Source organism: Dioscorea cayenensis, chromosome 15, assembly GCF_009730915.1.
Source record: "Dioscorea cayenensis subsp. rotundata cultivar TDr96_F1 chromosome 15, TDr96_F1_v2_PseudoChromosome.rev07_lg8_w22 25.fasta, whole genome shotgun sequence".
NCBI classification, from domain to species: Eukaryota; Viridiplantae; Streptophyta; class Magnoliopsida; order Dioscoreales; family Dioscoreaceae; genus Dioscorea; species Dioscorea cayenensis.
This window is the reverse complement of record NC_052485.1, coordinates 5,551,443-5,569,682: the sequence shown is the minus strand read 5'-3', so window position 1 is coordinate 5,569,682 and position 18,240 is coordinate 5,551,443. Positions and strand designations below refer to the sequence as shown.

The window sequence follows — 18,240 nt, the reverse complement described above, 5'->3', positions numbered from 1 at the left end:
AAACAGAATCAAGCTCCTTTAATAAGGCAGAATTTAGCTGGACATTTAGCATCAAAGTAAGGCTTTATCAGGCCATTAAACAAAGTCTAAAAAACAGTTAAGATACCTTAGTTGTATAATAAAATAAAATTAATCAAATTGCATGTCACTAAAACAAGGAACAAAGTTTGCATGGTCCATAGACCATGGTACTACAATAATTTAGTCCTGCAAATCACCTCACATAACCCAATAAAGCATATCAGATCACCACCAAGTTCTTTCTCATTTATGCAAATCTAAATGCATTAAAATTAGAGATAACAAAAACCGAACTGACCCGTGATTTCCGATCCACTCCGCTCCGAATGGAGCGGCTTTAGATGGAGCAGGGTAGGTTTGATTTTTTTATACCCCGCCCCACTAATAATTTAATTTATTATAAATATTATATAATGTGGAGATCAATAAATTTTAAATTTCAATAAATTTTGTATGAGCGTGTTTTTATAAATATATGTTTTATAAAAAAAATCTATTTTATAAATATTTTTAAAAATTTTAATTATTTATTTGTAACTATGAGCGGAGCAGAGAGGGGGGTTTATGAAAACCGGGTGAGGCAGGAATGATAAAAGCGTGCCCCGCCCCAATGTCATCTCTAATTAAAACGAATGCAAACCACATCCCATTGCCATCCCTAATTAAAACGAATGCAAACCAAATTTCTCATAGGCTCATACAAGATAATGTCTATCATGTCACTATTTTGGCCCATGTATACACTTACAAAGTTGTGAAAACTGTAAAGCATTATAGTACACACACACACAGAGGGTACATGTAAAACACACAAGACAATGCTTGCAATCATACATGGATAGATGCATACACACAGGACAAGTGTTTACATGCATATGTGCATAAAAAGAGTCATACAAATGAATGCATGCAAACAGATAACACATGTACCACATTTACACACATGCAAAACACACATTCACATACGCATATGGAGTGTGAGTGTGGTCAATGTATATTTCTAGAGAGAGATGGTACTGTTGAAAACAATATACAAAAACAAAAAGAGGTTTGTCATAACATTGGTCTAGCATAGTCATACAAAAGGTGTTAAACGTGGGACATCTATTAGCAGTAACAAGTGAAAGACAACAAAAAAAAAAGTGAGTAGTTATGATGTCAACCATCAATGATCTGAGGTCCTCTGTATTCAACAACATGAAATAGGTCCTTGGGAATCTCAATCTCTTCCAACCAACCCTTTTGATCATCAGCTTTCCCTGCACTGGTGCCATCTGAGGAATGAAAATTTCATGTCAGTAAGACTCAGTAAATTGATGCTTCAGTGTTGCAGGCATTCCAGTTTGAGATTAAAAGTATTTGACTGCCATATCATTCAGGTTTACTAGCTCTATAATGGAATATCAGGAAAGATATACTAGTTAACAGGGGGATATTGCTGATTCTAAATCATCTATTCTTATGATCTTATGCGGTTATACAGATCATACTTATAACACTAAAGTCAAAAATATGAGTGCAAGTGGTGTTTCCCGCTAGTAAAGACTTGATGTCATCACTTCAAGAGTTCTGGATCACAGTTTTTACAAACATTAGCTGAATAGTTCTCCTCTTGATGCAATAAAAATATCAGGCTCAAATAAGACATAAATCCAAAATAAGCATGTGGTTTCAGACTGGAAGCAGCCTTTAAGAGTCACTTTTGCAGTATGCAGCTAGCATAAGTCAAAATGTGATCCACAGCTGGCAGCACAAATCACAGCAAATTAACACACATATGCGGAAGCACATGCGCCTCCACAGAAGCCAACAGTGAAAGCTAATAATTACGCTGAGACACTCAACTACTCAATTGTGTACCAGCAGTGCCATGCGATCTTAGTTGAATAAAACACTGAAAATTAAAGTTATAAGGAGGAAGATTATATTTGACAAATTCACAAAATATTACTACAAGCAAGAAAGTGTATACCAAAAGTGTCATGCTATATAATGAACATGGATTTGCACAAATGGTAATATCAGACCAACATTGAGTCCTTATATCCATTAGACTTAGTTCGAAATAATTGAAGTGTTGATGTGGCAAATCAGACAAAACAACAAGATAATAATTTATTATCATCATCAAATTCTGAGCCTGGAAATCACTAATCATCAAGTATGCTATTAAAAAATGCTTACTTTGGACATGGCAATAGGGATGCTCTTTGTAGTATGTGCAGTCACGGCCATCCTCATTCAAATAAGGAGGTCCTAGGACATCAAGCACCACACACGGAGTACTAGCTACAAAGGTATGGATGTTCCCTCCAGTGGTTGGGAAGAGAATGGAACTTTTGCATGGGGCGGCAAAAACAGAATCAACCACTAGCCTTGCCAGTCTCACTTCTGTCAAATAGGTAAAAGTTCATATGGCATTCAAGGAAACATTGCTAAAACAAATATCATGAGCCTTTTGGTTATTTTTCAGGCAAAAGCAGCACAGATAAAAGGGGTATGTGTACAAGTGCATTCACTTACACTTTGTGGATGGTGCTTTGCTGTCTACAACTCGAACAGGATCAACCCAGTCGTATGCTTTTATATGCATTGATCCTACCAGGAGCTTGCTGAGAACAGTCATTCCAGGGTGGTTGTGCAAAGGAATAACTGCTCCTGGAGGTAAAACGAGTATGCACAACTGCATGAATAGACGTGTACCCATATTTAAAATGTTTATTGTGGCAGCTTTAATTAATTTATAGGTACAAAGAAACTCAAAGGGACAAAATATTCCTAGAAAACATCTCAAAAAGAAAATAAAAAATCCCAATGTACATAGATAAATTCGTGCAAAACCAAACCCTTTTAATCCTTTCCCCAAGATAATTCTCGGAATCAGTTCAAAATGTCATATTACAGGTGCAAGCCTACTGAATAGTCCCTAATCAATATCTTTCAAACGCTAATGTATAAACACCACCCTCATTTTAGCAAATATTTCGACAATGATTTTCAGGGAAATGCTAGTTTGGCTTCACTGATGTCTCATGAGTCATAATTTGATTTAAAGAAGTTAAGTGGCCAACAAAAGAATGTCTAAGAACATCTGAAATTCTGAATCCAGCGCATTTTGTGTCACAGTTGTAGTAGATTAGCAAAGGACAAATTTCAATGATGTCAGTTGTATCTCGTCCTAGACTCCTAGTGGACTCCGTTCCTTAGTTGTTCTGCCTTTTGTAATCACCTTTCCGTTTTAATAAATCCTTTGTTTATCCAACCATCCAATAATGTACTGCAGATAAGAGTTAAAAAAACAAAGTTCAATAAATGGATATCTAAGAGATCTTATCCAATACCGAGAAGTTGTCACATTTATATGCTGTTGTATATGTGATTCTTGGAGTTCCATTGGAAGAACTTCTAGATTTGAAGGGAAGCATATCTGAGCGTAGACCAACATCTTCCAAACTCATTGTATCTGTATCAGATCATACCAACAATTTATCAGTACCAGGAAAATAGGTAAAAGAAGAAATCAATTACAAGTAACCTATTCAAGTTTTTGCTTAGCAAGGCTAGAAATGAAACAAACCAAAAGGAAATTAGAAAATAAACATTTACCTAAAGTCCAAATCAATTTTCCGTCCCAATAAAACACCAACGAACTCACAAATTCTCAAATTCTCTGTTCTTTTATTTGTTTCTTTTCTACATTTCCCAGTCCAGACCGATACTAATTAAGGACAAAGCATATTTAAATATGCACACACACGCACATTCATGGGAGTTCAAAAATTATATTCAATCTATACAAAAATATATAAAATTTATCTACTTTCCAATTCCTTTCCTTTTGTTTCCAAACAATCCTGCTATCCTAATGACTCAATTAAACAACACGAGCTAATTCTGGGCAAAAATTCCATAAACCATCAAAGCAAGCAAGCAACACATCCACGTCATTACCATTCAAAATGTCTTGGAGCTTGCAACTTGACCGGGAAACTAACCTAAAATCAACTCTCAATCAAAACCAAAAAAAAAAAATCAACAAAAGAGGATAAAGAATCACAGCAAACAAAGAAGCAGAAATCATAATTCATCATCTTTTCCAATCCTCTGTTTCCATATACTTCCCAGTTTACTTTCTTCTCTATATTTTCCCCAATCCAAAGAAGCCGTAATGACTCAACCAAACAATGTGGCATAATCCTATTCTAGGTCACAAACTGAGCTTCCTCAAGGCAAAAATATCACAAACCACCAAAACCATCAACACATTCCCATCACCACCACTCAAAATCTCATGGAATTCACAACCAAACCAAGAAACCAACCTAAAATCAAAACCTCAATTAAAAAAAATATATATTTTTTTCAACAAAAGAGGATGAAGAAGAACATCAAATTACCAAGCAGGAACCTAATCTTATCAACATCGAGAGGCGGCGGCACGGATCCAGGCCCCTTTGAAAACCGATCGGCAACCCAAAAACAATCTCTGGATCGGAGAACAACCACCATGAACCCGAAGCCTAACTCTTCTCTGATTCTCACCAGTTCTCCGCCTACCAGGCTTCTCCCCGTGCCGCCTACTCTTCCGCTCCTTCACAGGGCTCGATTCCAGTTCCATATCGATGAGATTTCGATAAGATTTGCGTGTGCGATCGAGGAGAAGAGATTGGAGATGAGAAGGAGACGAAGACTGGGGGGATATATAGGAAGAGCAAAACCAGGGGCCGAGGACTTCATGGAAGAATGGAAACCAGAAACCGCGCCATTTGAGCCCCTCTTATTCATAACGGTTGAATATTCTTTATTTTTTTTTTTCATATATACCCTTGTTAAAACAAATAATTAGTCAAATTATCATTTGATCCCTAAAAATTAGTCCTCAATTTAAAAAAAATTCAAAATTTTTATTGAGATTTTTAAAAAAAATTAAAAAAAGTAAGTATTGAATGACTCATGGCCTTAACGGCATTCGATGTTGTTGTAAAAAATGAGGGTGTGATAATCAAAAGTGTCGAGTTTAAGACTCATTGGATGCAATGATAATAACGGGATTGTTGATTATGGGTGCGGATTGACAGTCCAAACTCCTCGTTTTTGACTGAGGGTATGTCGATTGGACGATTAATTCTCAACTTGTATATACGCACCTAATGTATATAACACTTGTCGCTTTTGAAAAAAAAAATGGATAGTAATGGTATAAGTTAGAATTTTTTTTTTAATAAAGAGTTATTAAATTATTTATTATTAATGTAAACAGCTTGTTGGTATTTTTAATTAAAAAACAAAATAAGAATGAGAAAATTCAAAAATGTTTATTGAATCTAATGTTTTATGGAATATCCTTGTGGGTTTGATTCAGTAGCGATTATTATTTATTAATTATATTCAAACTTGTAATGAATTATGCCATAAAGTAGTAATTTTAAATTTTTTGATAAGAGACAAGGAAATATTAAATGAACATTATTGCAACTTTTGAATATTCAAGTAAATTTATATTATAAAAAAAATACAAAAAGAAAAAGCACCGATACATTGTGAAAAAACTTTAATTTTTCTCAATGATCCTTCAAATTTTTTATTTTTTTCGCAATATTCTTATTTTTTATCTTTTATTTTAAAATTCAAAATAGGATGAAAAATACCAACCTACCCTTTTGACAAAAAATACGCTAGAATGAGCTATATGCCCTTTTTCGGAGGATGAACTTACACTAGAATAAGTTATTTTTAGTATTTTTAATAAAATACAAATGAAAAAGGGAAATATATAAAATACCAATAGCCTCTTAACTATTGATAGCGTATCTAAGATATTTATTTCATAGAAAATCATAAATTCAATCCCAAAGCCTACATAAAGTTGGAACATATGTGTTTATTGAGTTTTCTTTTTGTTTATGTACATTTTTTTATTTTTTTAAATGAGAGTACTTATTGCTTATTTATAATATATATATATATATATATATATAGGACTATTCCTATGTGGACATCCATAAATAAAAATCTATGGATGCCTATTACCAGTCGTTGGATTTCGATCCAACGACCAATATTGATAAACAATAGTTACCATAATAATATATACAATAATTACTGTTTATCAATGTTGGTCGTTGAATCATCATCCAACTGATGATAAACGTCATGATATTTTATCATGACGTCTATAAGATGATTGTCATATATATATATATATATATATATAAAAAATATATAAAGTACACAAGGGCTTTTTTAATAGTATTCCTCCAAAAGAAAGAAAGAAAGAAAGGGGGTTTGCTAATAGTAATAATAATAATAATAATAATAATAATAATAATGTAAAGGGAAGAGGACACACAGATTTGGGGGTAGTGGTAAGTAAAAGAGTGGATAACCATTGACTCAGCACATGATCAAGGGTGGTTGTGTCTGCATCATGTCAATGATGGGCAATCTTGTCCTTTTCTTTTTTAACCTTTTTCCAATTTTCCATGTCCCATCTGCTACAGCACCCTGATTAATTTTGAAACCACGTGTGTAAGCCCCTCATTTATATAATTTTTTTATTTTTTTATAGATTTTTTTGTTGTCAGAAATTACATGTAAGTGAAATTACGTGAAAATGTTACATTTTAATTTACATCATTGCTGTTTGGTTTGCTGTAACTGAAAATGCTGCATTTAGTTTTTATTTGTTTGGTTTGATATAAGTAAAAAAATATGATCACCATGTAAGTGAAGGGGTTGAGATTACCCCCATTTTTTAGTACTATTATTAATTATTTAATACATTTCAAAAAATTAATTTAAACTAAAATAATTAATTTAATTTAATTTTTAAATTAATTAATTAATTTAATAAAGTATTGATTATATTTAAAAATAATATTTAGAAACTTAAATAACTAAGCCGAAATAATAATGAGAATCTTAAATAATTAAACATTAATTCAAAATAATTAATTTAACTCTCACTATGTAAGAAAAATAATTAATTAATTAATTTAATGATAATTTTATTAAATTAAAAATATGTAGTATTCTTTAATTCTATATTAAACAATATTTTCATATTTAAAACTAAATTAAATTTTTTATATTTTAAATAAAAAATAAAATTTAATTAAACATAAATAACTAAAAATTTAATTATGTTAACAATTGATTACCTCATAAGTTTTCATTTCTTTTTAATGCATAATGTGAAGAGTAAAGAATGGTGATTTTAACTCAAATGTTTTGCTGCATTTCAACTTACAACAAATTTTGTTATAAGTTGAAATATTGTAAAAATACACAAAACTACAAAATTTTTTACATGTAAAATTGATTTCACAAAAAACCAAACAGCATTATACATGTAAAACTAGTTATATTAAGCTACTTACAACTAGTTGCAGATAACTAAACAACTCCCTATATATATGCCCCTATAAGTTTTCATAATTATATTTATACCCTCAGTAAAATCAAATTCTCTGTATTCACTTTAAAATTCAATTTATCTCTCTATATATGTACTATATATATATATATATACACTCTTCTACTACCACATGTATATCATTAAAATAAACTATTACAAAATAAATAAATTGTGCATTTGCCACGACAAAATTTTTAATTAATATTTTTTGGTAATACTTTTAATTTTTTTTTTTAACAAATCCGACAAGCTTATATAAAGATATGAGCGTACACATAAGTTAAGAATTTGATCACCTAGACCCTCATCCAGTGATATGGAATTTAGGTTACAAGTCCATACCTTTAATTGGGAATTTATTACGACCACTATTGTATCTAACAACACTTAGGGTATGTTTGGATGCATAGTAAATTTTATAGTAGGAATTTTATTCCATATATAGGATTCAAAAATGATTCATGTGAAATTTACTATAGAAAAAATTCCTACGGAATGGTGTTTGGATGTACACAAAAATTTTTCTATAGGAATTTAAGTTTAAAAATAAAACTAGGTGTTATAAGTTTTTTTAAAAAAATAAGCGCTAAAACTGGACTTATAATTTAATTGTCATTTCTATCAACTAAACACAAACAAGCATTCTCTTTTGAGCTCACAACAGCCGATTGTGAGAATTAGATCGGGTCAATGTGTTCAAACTTTTCCAGATATCTTCTTTTTATTAATCTGCTATGAAAAGATGTAAATATTAAAAAGAGAGAATGAAAGATGAATAGTCTACTAGAGCACATCAACCACAACTGCTCTGTTTAAAAAAAGAAAAAACAGAAGTATTCTCATAAAACCATCCCTTAAGACCTTGCTTGGATGAAGTTTTGGGAAGGTTCATAAAGTAAGGTAAGGTAAGGTAAAGGAAGGGAAGGTAAGGGTTGAACTTATATTATGCTAGGGCAAGAGTAAAGTAAGGGAAGGTTGTTTAACTTTTTGTGTTTGGATTGAAGGTAAAGGAAAGTAAGGGTTGGTATTAATATTACTAAAATATCCTTGATATGTCTTGTGTTTTCAATATTTGTTATCCTAAAGTAATAAAAATAAAACAATATTACCAAAATAGGATACCTTTGAGATATAAACTCAATAATAAAAAATAATTATTATTTAATTAAAAATAATAATGTTTAAGAAAAAAAATACTATTTATTGTTAAACCGGAATAAATCAAAATACGAATATACAATGTTTTATCACAATAAAACAAAATACTAAGGGCATTTTATTATTCTACTAAGGGCATTTTCATCATAAAAAAATATGAACCCTTCTCAACTCTCCAATTTGGAGGGTTGAGAAGTGGAGAAAGTAAAATGAGGGTGTTTTTTCAACCCCCTCACCCCTCCATTTACCTCCAAAACCTTTACTTTATCCCCAACCCCTCACCCCAAGCAAGGGTTCAAACAACCCTTACCTCCAAAACCCTTCCCAACCCTCCACAATCTTTCACCCCAAGCAAGCCCTTAGATCAATAACAAGAGGAAATATGTGAAACACTTAAACCTATGATCAGGAACAAACGCATCTTGTCGAATAACATGTTTTATGGATCACTCTAGCAATTGGTGATTTGAGTAAATAAATCAGAAGAGACAACTTAAAAGCATTTCTCTCCCTCAACAGGAGCATAAGTAAACCATTCAAGCAATAAACCTATGTATCTACGTTAGTTCCATCAACTTCCCTTACCACACCTTCAATTTTATTTTGAATGGTAAAATCTTTAACAATACAAGGCTGCCTTGTGCTTCCTGAATTAACATCTTTCTCCAAATCGACCTCTGAAACTACACCATCCTTGCTTTGAGCAGACAAAACATCCTACGATCAAGCCCTTGGTCCGAACTCTCCGATCAGCGTCCTCTGCAGCACGGGAGAATATTGCTTGTGCGCTTCTTCGGCTCTCGTATTCTGATGCCCTCAAGACCGGCGATACCGCCACTTGTCTCCATGTTGGAATCTGGCAGGGCCAAGGCGAAGAAGGACTCAGCAACGACGCTCTACGCACTGTGCTTGATGAAAAAGAACAAGATCCGGGCAGTGGAGACGGGGATCATGAGGCCGTTCTTGGAGATGATGACGGAGACATAAGGGGGGATAGTGGACAAGGCTGGGTGCATGCTCGGCCGAGTGGCGACGGAGGAGGTAGGCCGGGCGGTGGCGGTGGAGGAGGATGGGATTCAGATTCTCGTCGAGGTCGTCGAGATCGGCACTCAACGCAGATTATACTCCACTTGTCTTTATGCTCTGGATGAGAAGGCCGGAGCGGAGGAGGAAGTTTTCCCAATCAACGCTTTGCCCGAAATATGGAGGGAAAAAAATATTTTGGGGTCACCTCTTTAACAAATTAGTATGGAATCCTAAGATTCTATACTAATTTTATACTGTCAAAATTGTATCCAAACACCATTTATTATATTTTCCTACATAATACTAAATTCCATAGGAATGGTAGTGGTACCCAAATAGGCCCTTAAACTCTTAAATCCCTACATCAACTCCCAAGCCAATGCGGGCTATAAATTTTTTGGTTTTAAATTAAACTTATTTCATTCATTACATTTATATTCTAAAAATTTTATTTATAATGATATTTTCTTTTACATATGCATCTCTAAAAAATTTTAAATCAGGTTTTTCAATACTCATAGATAAAAAATAAAATTCTATTTGTTTATTATAAAAATTAATATTTATATTATTTATAATATATTTTGATAGTGCATATGCGGTGAAAAAGTATATATGCCAACAAATTTAAATTAGAGTGATACATATTATATTTGATTTTTATGGAGAGGTGAATGTTTACTTAGATAAATTTTCAAGAGTTTATAAGTAAAAAAAAATTCAAATATTTTTTATCCCAAATATAACTTACATATTTGGTTTTGATATTTTAAATTTTTTTTCTTCTTGTTTCTAATTTTCTTAATGATTGTCAATGACCTACCAAAACTACTCAGTTTAGATGATTAACAGTACTAATTTTAAGTCGTTTGAAAGAAATAAGAGATGGTAAAAATTTGATTTTCACGTAAAATAAATTTTACTTCACGAAAGTTTGAATTCAATGCAAATTTTACCAATGACATGTGAGACATTAATTTCACGTACATCTTTTAATTAACCCATGGACTTATCCCTTCGCAATATATATATATATATATATATATATATATTAATGACCTAGCTGAGTTTTGTACAAGCTCCAGCTTGGTAGAGTAAAGTTGACATGTTTTTCCCTGCAACCTCATTCAATCATGCACTAGTTAATGTACACCTCGGAAGGTAAAAAGATAATTTTATAAAAAATTAATTAAATTTACAGTAATAATAATAGGTTAAGAAGTACACTTTAAAAATTGGGAATTATTTAGTTATTAAAAACATTAGGGACATGTGTTTTGCCCTTTGTTGAAATTTCATTTTTGTGGAATCTAACATATACATCTGGATTAATTATAATGCGCTATTTTACATAAATAATTTTATTTACTAAGTTTGCTAATGGCATTATCCAAATAAAGACAAAGTTATTATAAATTCAAAGATGCGCATAAATTTTTTAATTAAAATAATTCACATGTTTAAATTACGTAGTTGAATAAAATTAATAATTTATATTTATCATTTTCAAAAATTATGACAAAAAAGGGAAAATATCTGCACATTATAAAATTTTTGGAGTTTATATTTCAATTGACAAAATTGACTTTTTTTTAATGGATTTATCGTAAATCTATAACAAACTAGATGGCACAAAAGTTAAATTTTCTTTTATTAAGAGTTTTTATTAATATATATATATATATATATATACTCATGTAAAACTTTGAAACTATACTGATATATTCATAAAATTTTAGTTAGATATATTAATATTAAGGGTTATCAACTAAGTATGTTTTTAGAATTACTGTTCTCTAAAAAAATGTTTGATGATGATATAACAGTTTATACAAAAAAAAAATTATACAAAATAACTATTGTTAGGAACCTTTGGGCTAGTCCAATGGTAACTACCCATGGTTGTAAGTGAGAGGTCTCGAGTTCGAACCTCTCAGCTTACAATTTATATTTAGGGTCTCCTGTGGGAGTTCTGTGTGAGGATTTCATCTCGTTCTCCCCTCCAGGGTTGCATGGCAGGGGGATTATTCTCGGGGAGGTCATCTCGGGGAGTTCCGTGAGATTTCATCGTGCTCCCTCCCGGGTGCATGGCGATTATTCTCGAGTCTTCAGCATCGTGCATCTCGTACCGCTTGTCGCTTTGTCGACTTTGTCAAAAACTGTTGTTTATTATACATAATTAATATTTGACACTATTTTTGGTAGTAGACATAGGATGATGGTAGTTATTAGGGGTTGTTTGTTTGCAAGGCTTGGATTGGGAATGGGCCCAATGCTTTGTTTGGTTGGCAAGCTTGGGAATGTGGGAGGAATCTATGAGGAATGAGATGAGGGGAGAGGGTTGATTGGCATTCACCCCAATTGGTTGAGGAATGCCCAATCCGGATGGTGAAATGTCCATTTTACCCTTGACTTTAAAACTTTATCTATATATATAAGAAAAATGTTGAGAATATTATAAACAAATAATAATGATAACATATTACAAATAAATTAATACTATAAAAAAATACAACAACAACAATAACAATAAATTAAATTAATATTTGACACTATTTTTGGTAGTAGGCATAGGATGATGGTAGTTATTTAGACTTATATCCAATGGTATTATGGGGCATTTTTGTATTTGAAATCTAAGAATGTTTTAAAAGATGCCTCCAATACAAATCCTGTACAAATAAATATGTTTCAATATTGAGTACGAAGAATTATATAAAAATTAAAATCGTACATTAATATTTATAAAAATGATAATTTTATAAACAAGAAGGTGTTGCATAGATAAGTACTAGATAACTCCTTAAAACTTGGAAACTTTGACGTTGCCCCTTTAATTTATTATTTCTTAACTTATTTTATAACCTCTAATTATTATAATATTTATTTTTAAAAAAGATGCATTGGCACATGAAAAAATATACATCAAATAAAATAAAAATTAAAAAAATCAAATCCTCTGCTGTAAAATTTATGAAGAAGTCTATATAATTAGAAAATTATGTAATTCTCTACAGTGTTATAAATTTAAAAATTTAGAGGGTGTCCATACAAAAATGGGTTTCTATAAATATTCCTAAATTTTCTTCTAATTATGAATTTTTCTTTCTTTTTCCATCTTCGATTGCATGATCGTCGCTCGCGAGCTCCTCCGTCGCGAAAATCTCAGGTGAGCGTCGATATCCGCAAAGATTCATTTCGATCTGGTCACTGATTAGGGTTTTCTTTGATTCCCATGCGTCGAGAACAATCAATTTATGGATCTATTTTGCTACGTTATGATGTAAATCTTAAATCTCTCCGTGTTGGAATCGTTCTAGGGTTTGTTTTTTGTATTTAGGTTTTTTTGTCTGAATTTGAGGCCAGAATGGGATTTATTAGTTATGAAATTAGGATTTGGAGGTAGTTTGTTAACTTTGTTTTCGTGATGGATCGTTTCATTTGCGTTAATCTTGGCATTTGGGGGAAAATTGAATCTTGTGAACAAATATATGTGTTTCGATTTATTTTTTTTAATTTCTGTTTTTTAAGCTGAATGCTGGAATTAAGGACTAGTTTTGATGGATTTCCAAGTCAAAATGCTGAAATTAAAAGATGCTCATTGATATACATGGTCTCAAGTTCGTCATTGTGATTCACAAAGATTTGTGACACTTCTGTGTAATTGTCTCAGTGGTTGCTAGTGGTTGTGCAAAATGGTGAAGCTAACGATGATAGCACGTGTGACTGATGGTCTTCCATTAGCTGAAGGATTGGATGATGGTCGTGATCAAAAGGATTCTGAATTCTATAAGCAACAGGCAAAGCTACTATTCAAGAATTTGTCCAAAGGGCATAATGAAGCTTCTAGAATGTCACTTGAGACTGGTCCTTACTTGTTCCAGTATCCTATGATATACTTCTTATTAGTACACGTATTATCTGAAATTAGGTTCCATTTAAGCTAGATTGATTAATGCTGCAAAAAAAAAATGAATTCAGTCCATCATAGAAGTACCATACTGTTGAATGTTAAATATATATGTTTTTAGACTAATAATAATCATCAGCTGGCGTATTCTTTTTCTAAGCAATTTATGTGACATTCCCATTGCTTTAGTTTTATTTTCATTTGTTGATGTTAGATTACACCTCAAGATTGGTAAATATGTAGAAGTAGTAAAGTTTGTTTTCAAAGAAAAAGTGGATTAAAACCATAACCTCCTTTATCTAATCTCAAATAACTCTGGGGAGTAATTTTCTTGTGCTTACCAATTTTTGAAGAAGGGACATTTTGAGCTGAAGGTTCTGATCCTACTCGCCCAGTTCGTAGGATGACTATATGCACAATTATAACCATATAGATAGTAATTTAACCTTTTTTGTTTGCAATGTGCACTAATTGTTGCTGTATTATATAGTAGTTTGAGTAAATATAGAAATAATTCTTTTGTTCTCTGTATTTATTTTTTCTCTGTTTTATGCATCCAAACTGTTTGGCATCATATTGCTAGTAGTTCACTGTTGCCCTTGACTCAAGTTTATAGTTATATCATTGAGAACCGTGTTTGTTATTTGACAATGTGTGACCGTTCCTATCCCAAGAAGCTTGCGTTTCAATATTTGGAAGACCTTAAAAGTGAGTTTGAGAGGGTCAATGGAAGTCAAATTGAAACTGCTGCAAGGCCATATGCTTTTATCAAATTTGGTATGTTGTAATTGGAAGCAGGGTTACTTTTATTTGACATTTAGATTTTGGTCATATAATTTTCTGGTGATTTTTAGAAATTTTGTATTTTTGCTGTGGTAGATACATTCATACAGAAGACAAAGAAGCTGTACTTGGATACTCACACCCAGAGGAACCTAGCAAAGCTGAATGATGAACTCTATGAAGTTCACCAAATAATGACCCGCAATGTGCAGGAGGTTCTTGGTGTTGGTGAAAAGTTAGATCGTAAGTCCACACTAATATTTATACTTCCTTATTTTCCATTGCCTGAACTTTTTTTTTTAATTAATGATTCATAGAGTGGGACTTTGATTCTAAGATTGTTGATCATAACATGAGGCCATAATATAAATGAGACATATGAAGAAAAACATTTCATGATGATCTGTTCAAAGTTTCATATTTTCAATCGTTATGCGTGGACACATATTAAGTTATTAGGACTTTGTTGCCGTAATTTCCATAAAGACAAGCCTCCAAAGGTGATATGCATTTTCTAGTCCTCATGGCCTCATAAAAGCACCCTTAAGTTTCTTTCATTAATGAAAAGTTTCTAAGGTCTTGCGCTTCTTCAAAATAATTATAGTCTATCTGATTGTGCGATAAACTTACTCTATAAGCAAGTTGAAATGTTGATATGCACAATGTAAGTGAAATGTCAACCATTGAAAGTGCTAACATTGAATTTCAGCAACCTGTGGTTGTAATCAACAAATATCTCAGAATATTCTAGAGAGAAAAGTATTAAATTTCTAATTAAATATTTGAACATTAAATACCATGCATGAACAATAGAAATTAGGGTACATCCTATTAGGTTAATTGTTGATAAGTGACTTTTAAAGAGTTTGTGGCATGTTATTGACATTTCCTGGGGCACTTTGGGGCAAAGGAATATTGAAGTGGGTATATATAGTATTGGTTGGAAAAGTGAGCCTAGGGATGCAGGGAGAAGGTATAAAGATGCCTACATGCAAAGACTATAATCTAGTTTGAACATGATAATTAATATGCATGGCATTCATTATTGTGTAAGTAGTTTGAAAGTGAAGAACGAGTCTAAAATTAAGATGCAACCTACAAGCAATCTTGGATGAAGACTATATAAAGACACTAGTTTCTTTCCTGCCAGTTCTCTTTTTCCTAAATTGAGGAAATGGTTGGCAGAGAAATATTGGTGCATTGGCTTAAAAGGGTTCAACTGCTTATGTCAAAGAATATCCTGACTATATAAGGTAGCCCCAGCCTCATCATATTTGTTCGCGGACTTGGCTTTTCTCAATCTGATGAATCAAAGCCGATAACATGAGCTTTCCTCTTTCTCTTTCTTTCATAAGTTGTCAGTCCGTTATGATATGTTGTTAATATAATTTAAAGTGGTTAAAGATTAAACAGAAAACTGTACTGGTTTCATTGGTTTTATCTTGAAAGATGTATTGTGTTCTTACACCACTGGATTGAGTTGCCTACGTACCTCTAAATCCACGATCTGATTGGAGTCAGATAAATTCTGAAGCCATGACAGGAGAAGAAAGGTTTCTTTTAGGTTCAATCATTCGTTCAGTACTCTCCTTTTGTGTTTGCATTTTAATAGTTATACTTTTCTGTACTTCTTACATAGGCCTAAGCTTGTTGGGGTCTTACTACTTTAACAATTAAACTAAGTAAATTGAAAAATGATACTGACGTCCATCTCCGGTTGATGACCTCTCAAAGTTGGATGGGAATATGACCTGAAATAGACACACCAGTACCAATTAATCACAAGGAGATGAGGTGTAGGACTTTACATGACTCATTTGACTTGAATCACCCTGTTTGCCTCCAATTACTTTTAAAGTAAATGAAAATCAATTCTTCAAGATTTAAGTTGCCTGAATCCACATCTTATGTGTCTTAATGAACTGATCCCTTTGGTTTAACTATTTTAAAATCAGCTGCAAACCGTCTAACAATTTGATTATGGCCTTATGCATACTAAAATGCCTGTCATAAGTGATCTGGTTTAGATCCTTGAACATCCCATGTGTCTTCCAGAATGAATGCAGTAAACCTGGAATACCATGATCTGCCTTAACAAGTAAATGTGAATGGCACAGATTATGACTACATGAACTAGGAGTATTGTATATGCTTCTCATCTAAAAAATAAAGGTGACTCTTCCTCGAAAACCCAAGTCAATTCTTGATGGGTTCAGTATGACTGTAGAAGATTTTTTAACCTTACACTACTATCCACTGATGTTTATATTAATGTCGAGCATACATTGGTTTATTGATATACACTTTTTGGTAGCACATAATGATCTCAAACATGTAGTGAAATACTTAGTAGGTTGGCATCTGAATCTCTGGTCTTGAACTTTGTCCCTAGTATATACTATTTGGTTGAATTTTTTTGCTCTGTTTGGCAGAGGTTAGTGAAATGTCAAGTAGGTTGACATCTGAATCTCGCATCTATGCAGACAAGGCCAGAGATCTAAATCGACAGGTATAAGATGCTTTACATTGTATTTAATATTTGTGTGCAATATACTCATTTGTCTATCCCTTACTGATTATGTTCACAGCTTCATTACTTTTATTCAGTCGATCTACCAAGTTTTTTTTTTGGTTGATTTTATATTGGTGATCATTTATCTGGCCTGATTTATCCAGTCAATCTTGAGCTATTGCCTTACCTGGATTAATATCATCATATGCTTCAAGTGCCTTTTGCAAGGATAATCCATGAGAAATACTTCGTGCTACATCTAAAATTGCATCTTTAAATTAGATTTTTTAATATTTTGAAGCACAACAATCCATTTCTGCTTATTCCAATGATGACAAATTAATGGAAACATCATTGATGACTCCTTGGCTCCAGACTTGGTGGGAAAGACCTTTTTATGAAGCAAATGTTTGGTCCCAGTGGCTTATGTTTTTCCATCACATAATTTAAGTCAAAATTATAGTTGATGGCTTTGAATGGTAGGAGACACACACACACACACACACTAGGAAAGACATGAAAACATGAAAGATACAAAAAGAGCATGTGTTTGGCTAAAGAAGAGTACTGATTCAAGTTAGTAGCTCTTTCATTGTTTCTTTAAATTATCACTGATGCTGTTGAACATCTATGAGATATACCATCATGGTTTCTTTTTACAGGCTTTTATACGGAAATGGGCTCCAGTTGCAATTGTGCTTGGCATTGTCCTGCTGCTCTTTTGGGTCCGAACAAAGATCTGGTGACTGAAATGCAACAACTCCCAGAGGATTTTCTTCACAAACTCTATCTAGATTTTCCGATGACCTAATTGAACCATGCAGACATCTAGATTGGTCCTCGAGTTCTCTCCTAATCGTTTAATTGCACATTTGAGGAAACCCTATTTAGGCAGAAGATATCAAAAATCTTATTCTTTCTCCCTTTACCTACACCAGCGTCATTATAAACTGCATTCCAATTTTAGCTTAGACTTGCAAAAATTACAAGAGATAGTGCAGTTGATCATTTTGTTCAACTTGAAGAACAGAAATTTTTTCCAACGTAGTTGCTGCAATATGTTTGTGGCCATGTGCATGCTGTTCCTAATTTACTTTTGAGTCTTCAGTGTCGTGCGTTTTTGTTGCCATTATTATTATTTTTTTTACAAAAAGGAAAGAAGTGTCCTCTCATCAAAAAGAAGTCAGGGATGTGCATAAGTGTGAAGCGCAACTGCAAGCTCAACATGGATCTATGCTTTCACTTTGCGTTGGTTTTGGGATTTAATCCTGGGTCTTCTCCGAAATGAATACCTAAGCAAGGATTCGATATCAATTAACTAATATTTAATATTGGAGGTTTCTACCAAATTCTTGCATTTAATATTCAAAATATTTGAAGGTTGTTTGTTTTTTATATATACTGTATTTTTTT

General features: G+C 32.5%; 1 protein-coding gene and 1 pseudogene across 1 annotated transcript; one reads left to right on the top strand and one right to left on the bottom strand.

Annotated features, from left to right (window-relative positions):
* Nucleotides 1-999: 999 nt before the first annotated feature.
* Nucleotides 1,000-4,748, bottom strand: LOC120276852 (annotated as a pseudogene).
* Nucleotides 4,749-12,721: 7,973 nt separating this feature from the next.
* LOC120276978 (25.3 kDa vesicle transport protein-like) lies at nucleotides 12,722-17,920 on the top strand. Its single transcript, XM_039283717.1, has 6 exons — nucleotides 12,722-12,791; nucleotides 13,296-13,505; nucleotides 14,149-14,309; nucleotides 14,412-14,558; nucleotides 16,748-16,824; nucleotides 17,490-17,920. The coding sequence occupies exons 2-6, from the start codon at nucleotides 13,318-13,320 to the stop codon at nucleotides 17,571-17,573; spliced, it is 657 nt and encodes a 218-aa protein (XP_039139651.1). The 5' UTR covers nucleotides 12,722-12,791; nucleotides 13,296-13,317; the 3' UTR covers nucleotides 17,574-17,920.
* The last annotated feature ends 320 nt before the right edge of the window (nucleotides 17,921-18,240 follow it).

Coding starts and splice junctions, on each gene's coding strand:
- LOC120276978 (XM_039283717.1), top strand. CDS start 13,318: ATGGTGAAGCTAACGATGATAGCACGTGTGACTGATGGTCTTCCATTA. Junction 14,559..16,747: donor TGTTGGTGAAAAGTTAGATC/GTAAGTCCACAC, acceptor TCTGTTTGGCAG/AGGTTAGTGAAATGTCAAGT. Junction 16,825..17,489: donor CCAGAGATCTAAATCGACAG/GTATAAGATGCT, acceptor TTCTTTTTACAG/GCTTTTATACGGAAATGGGC.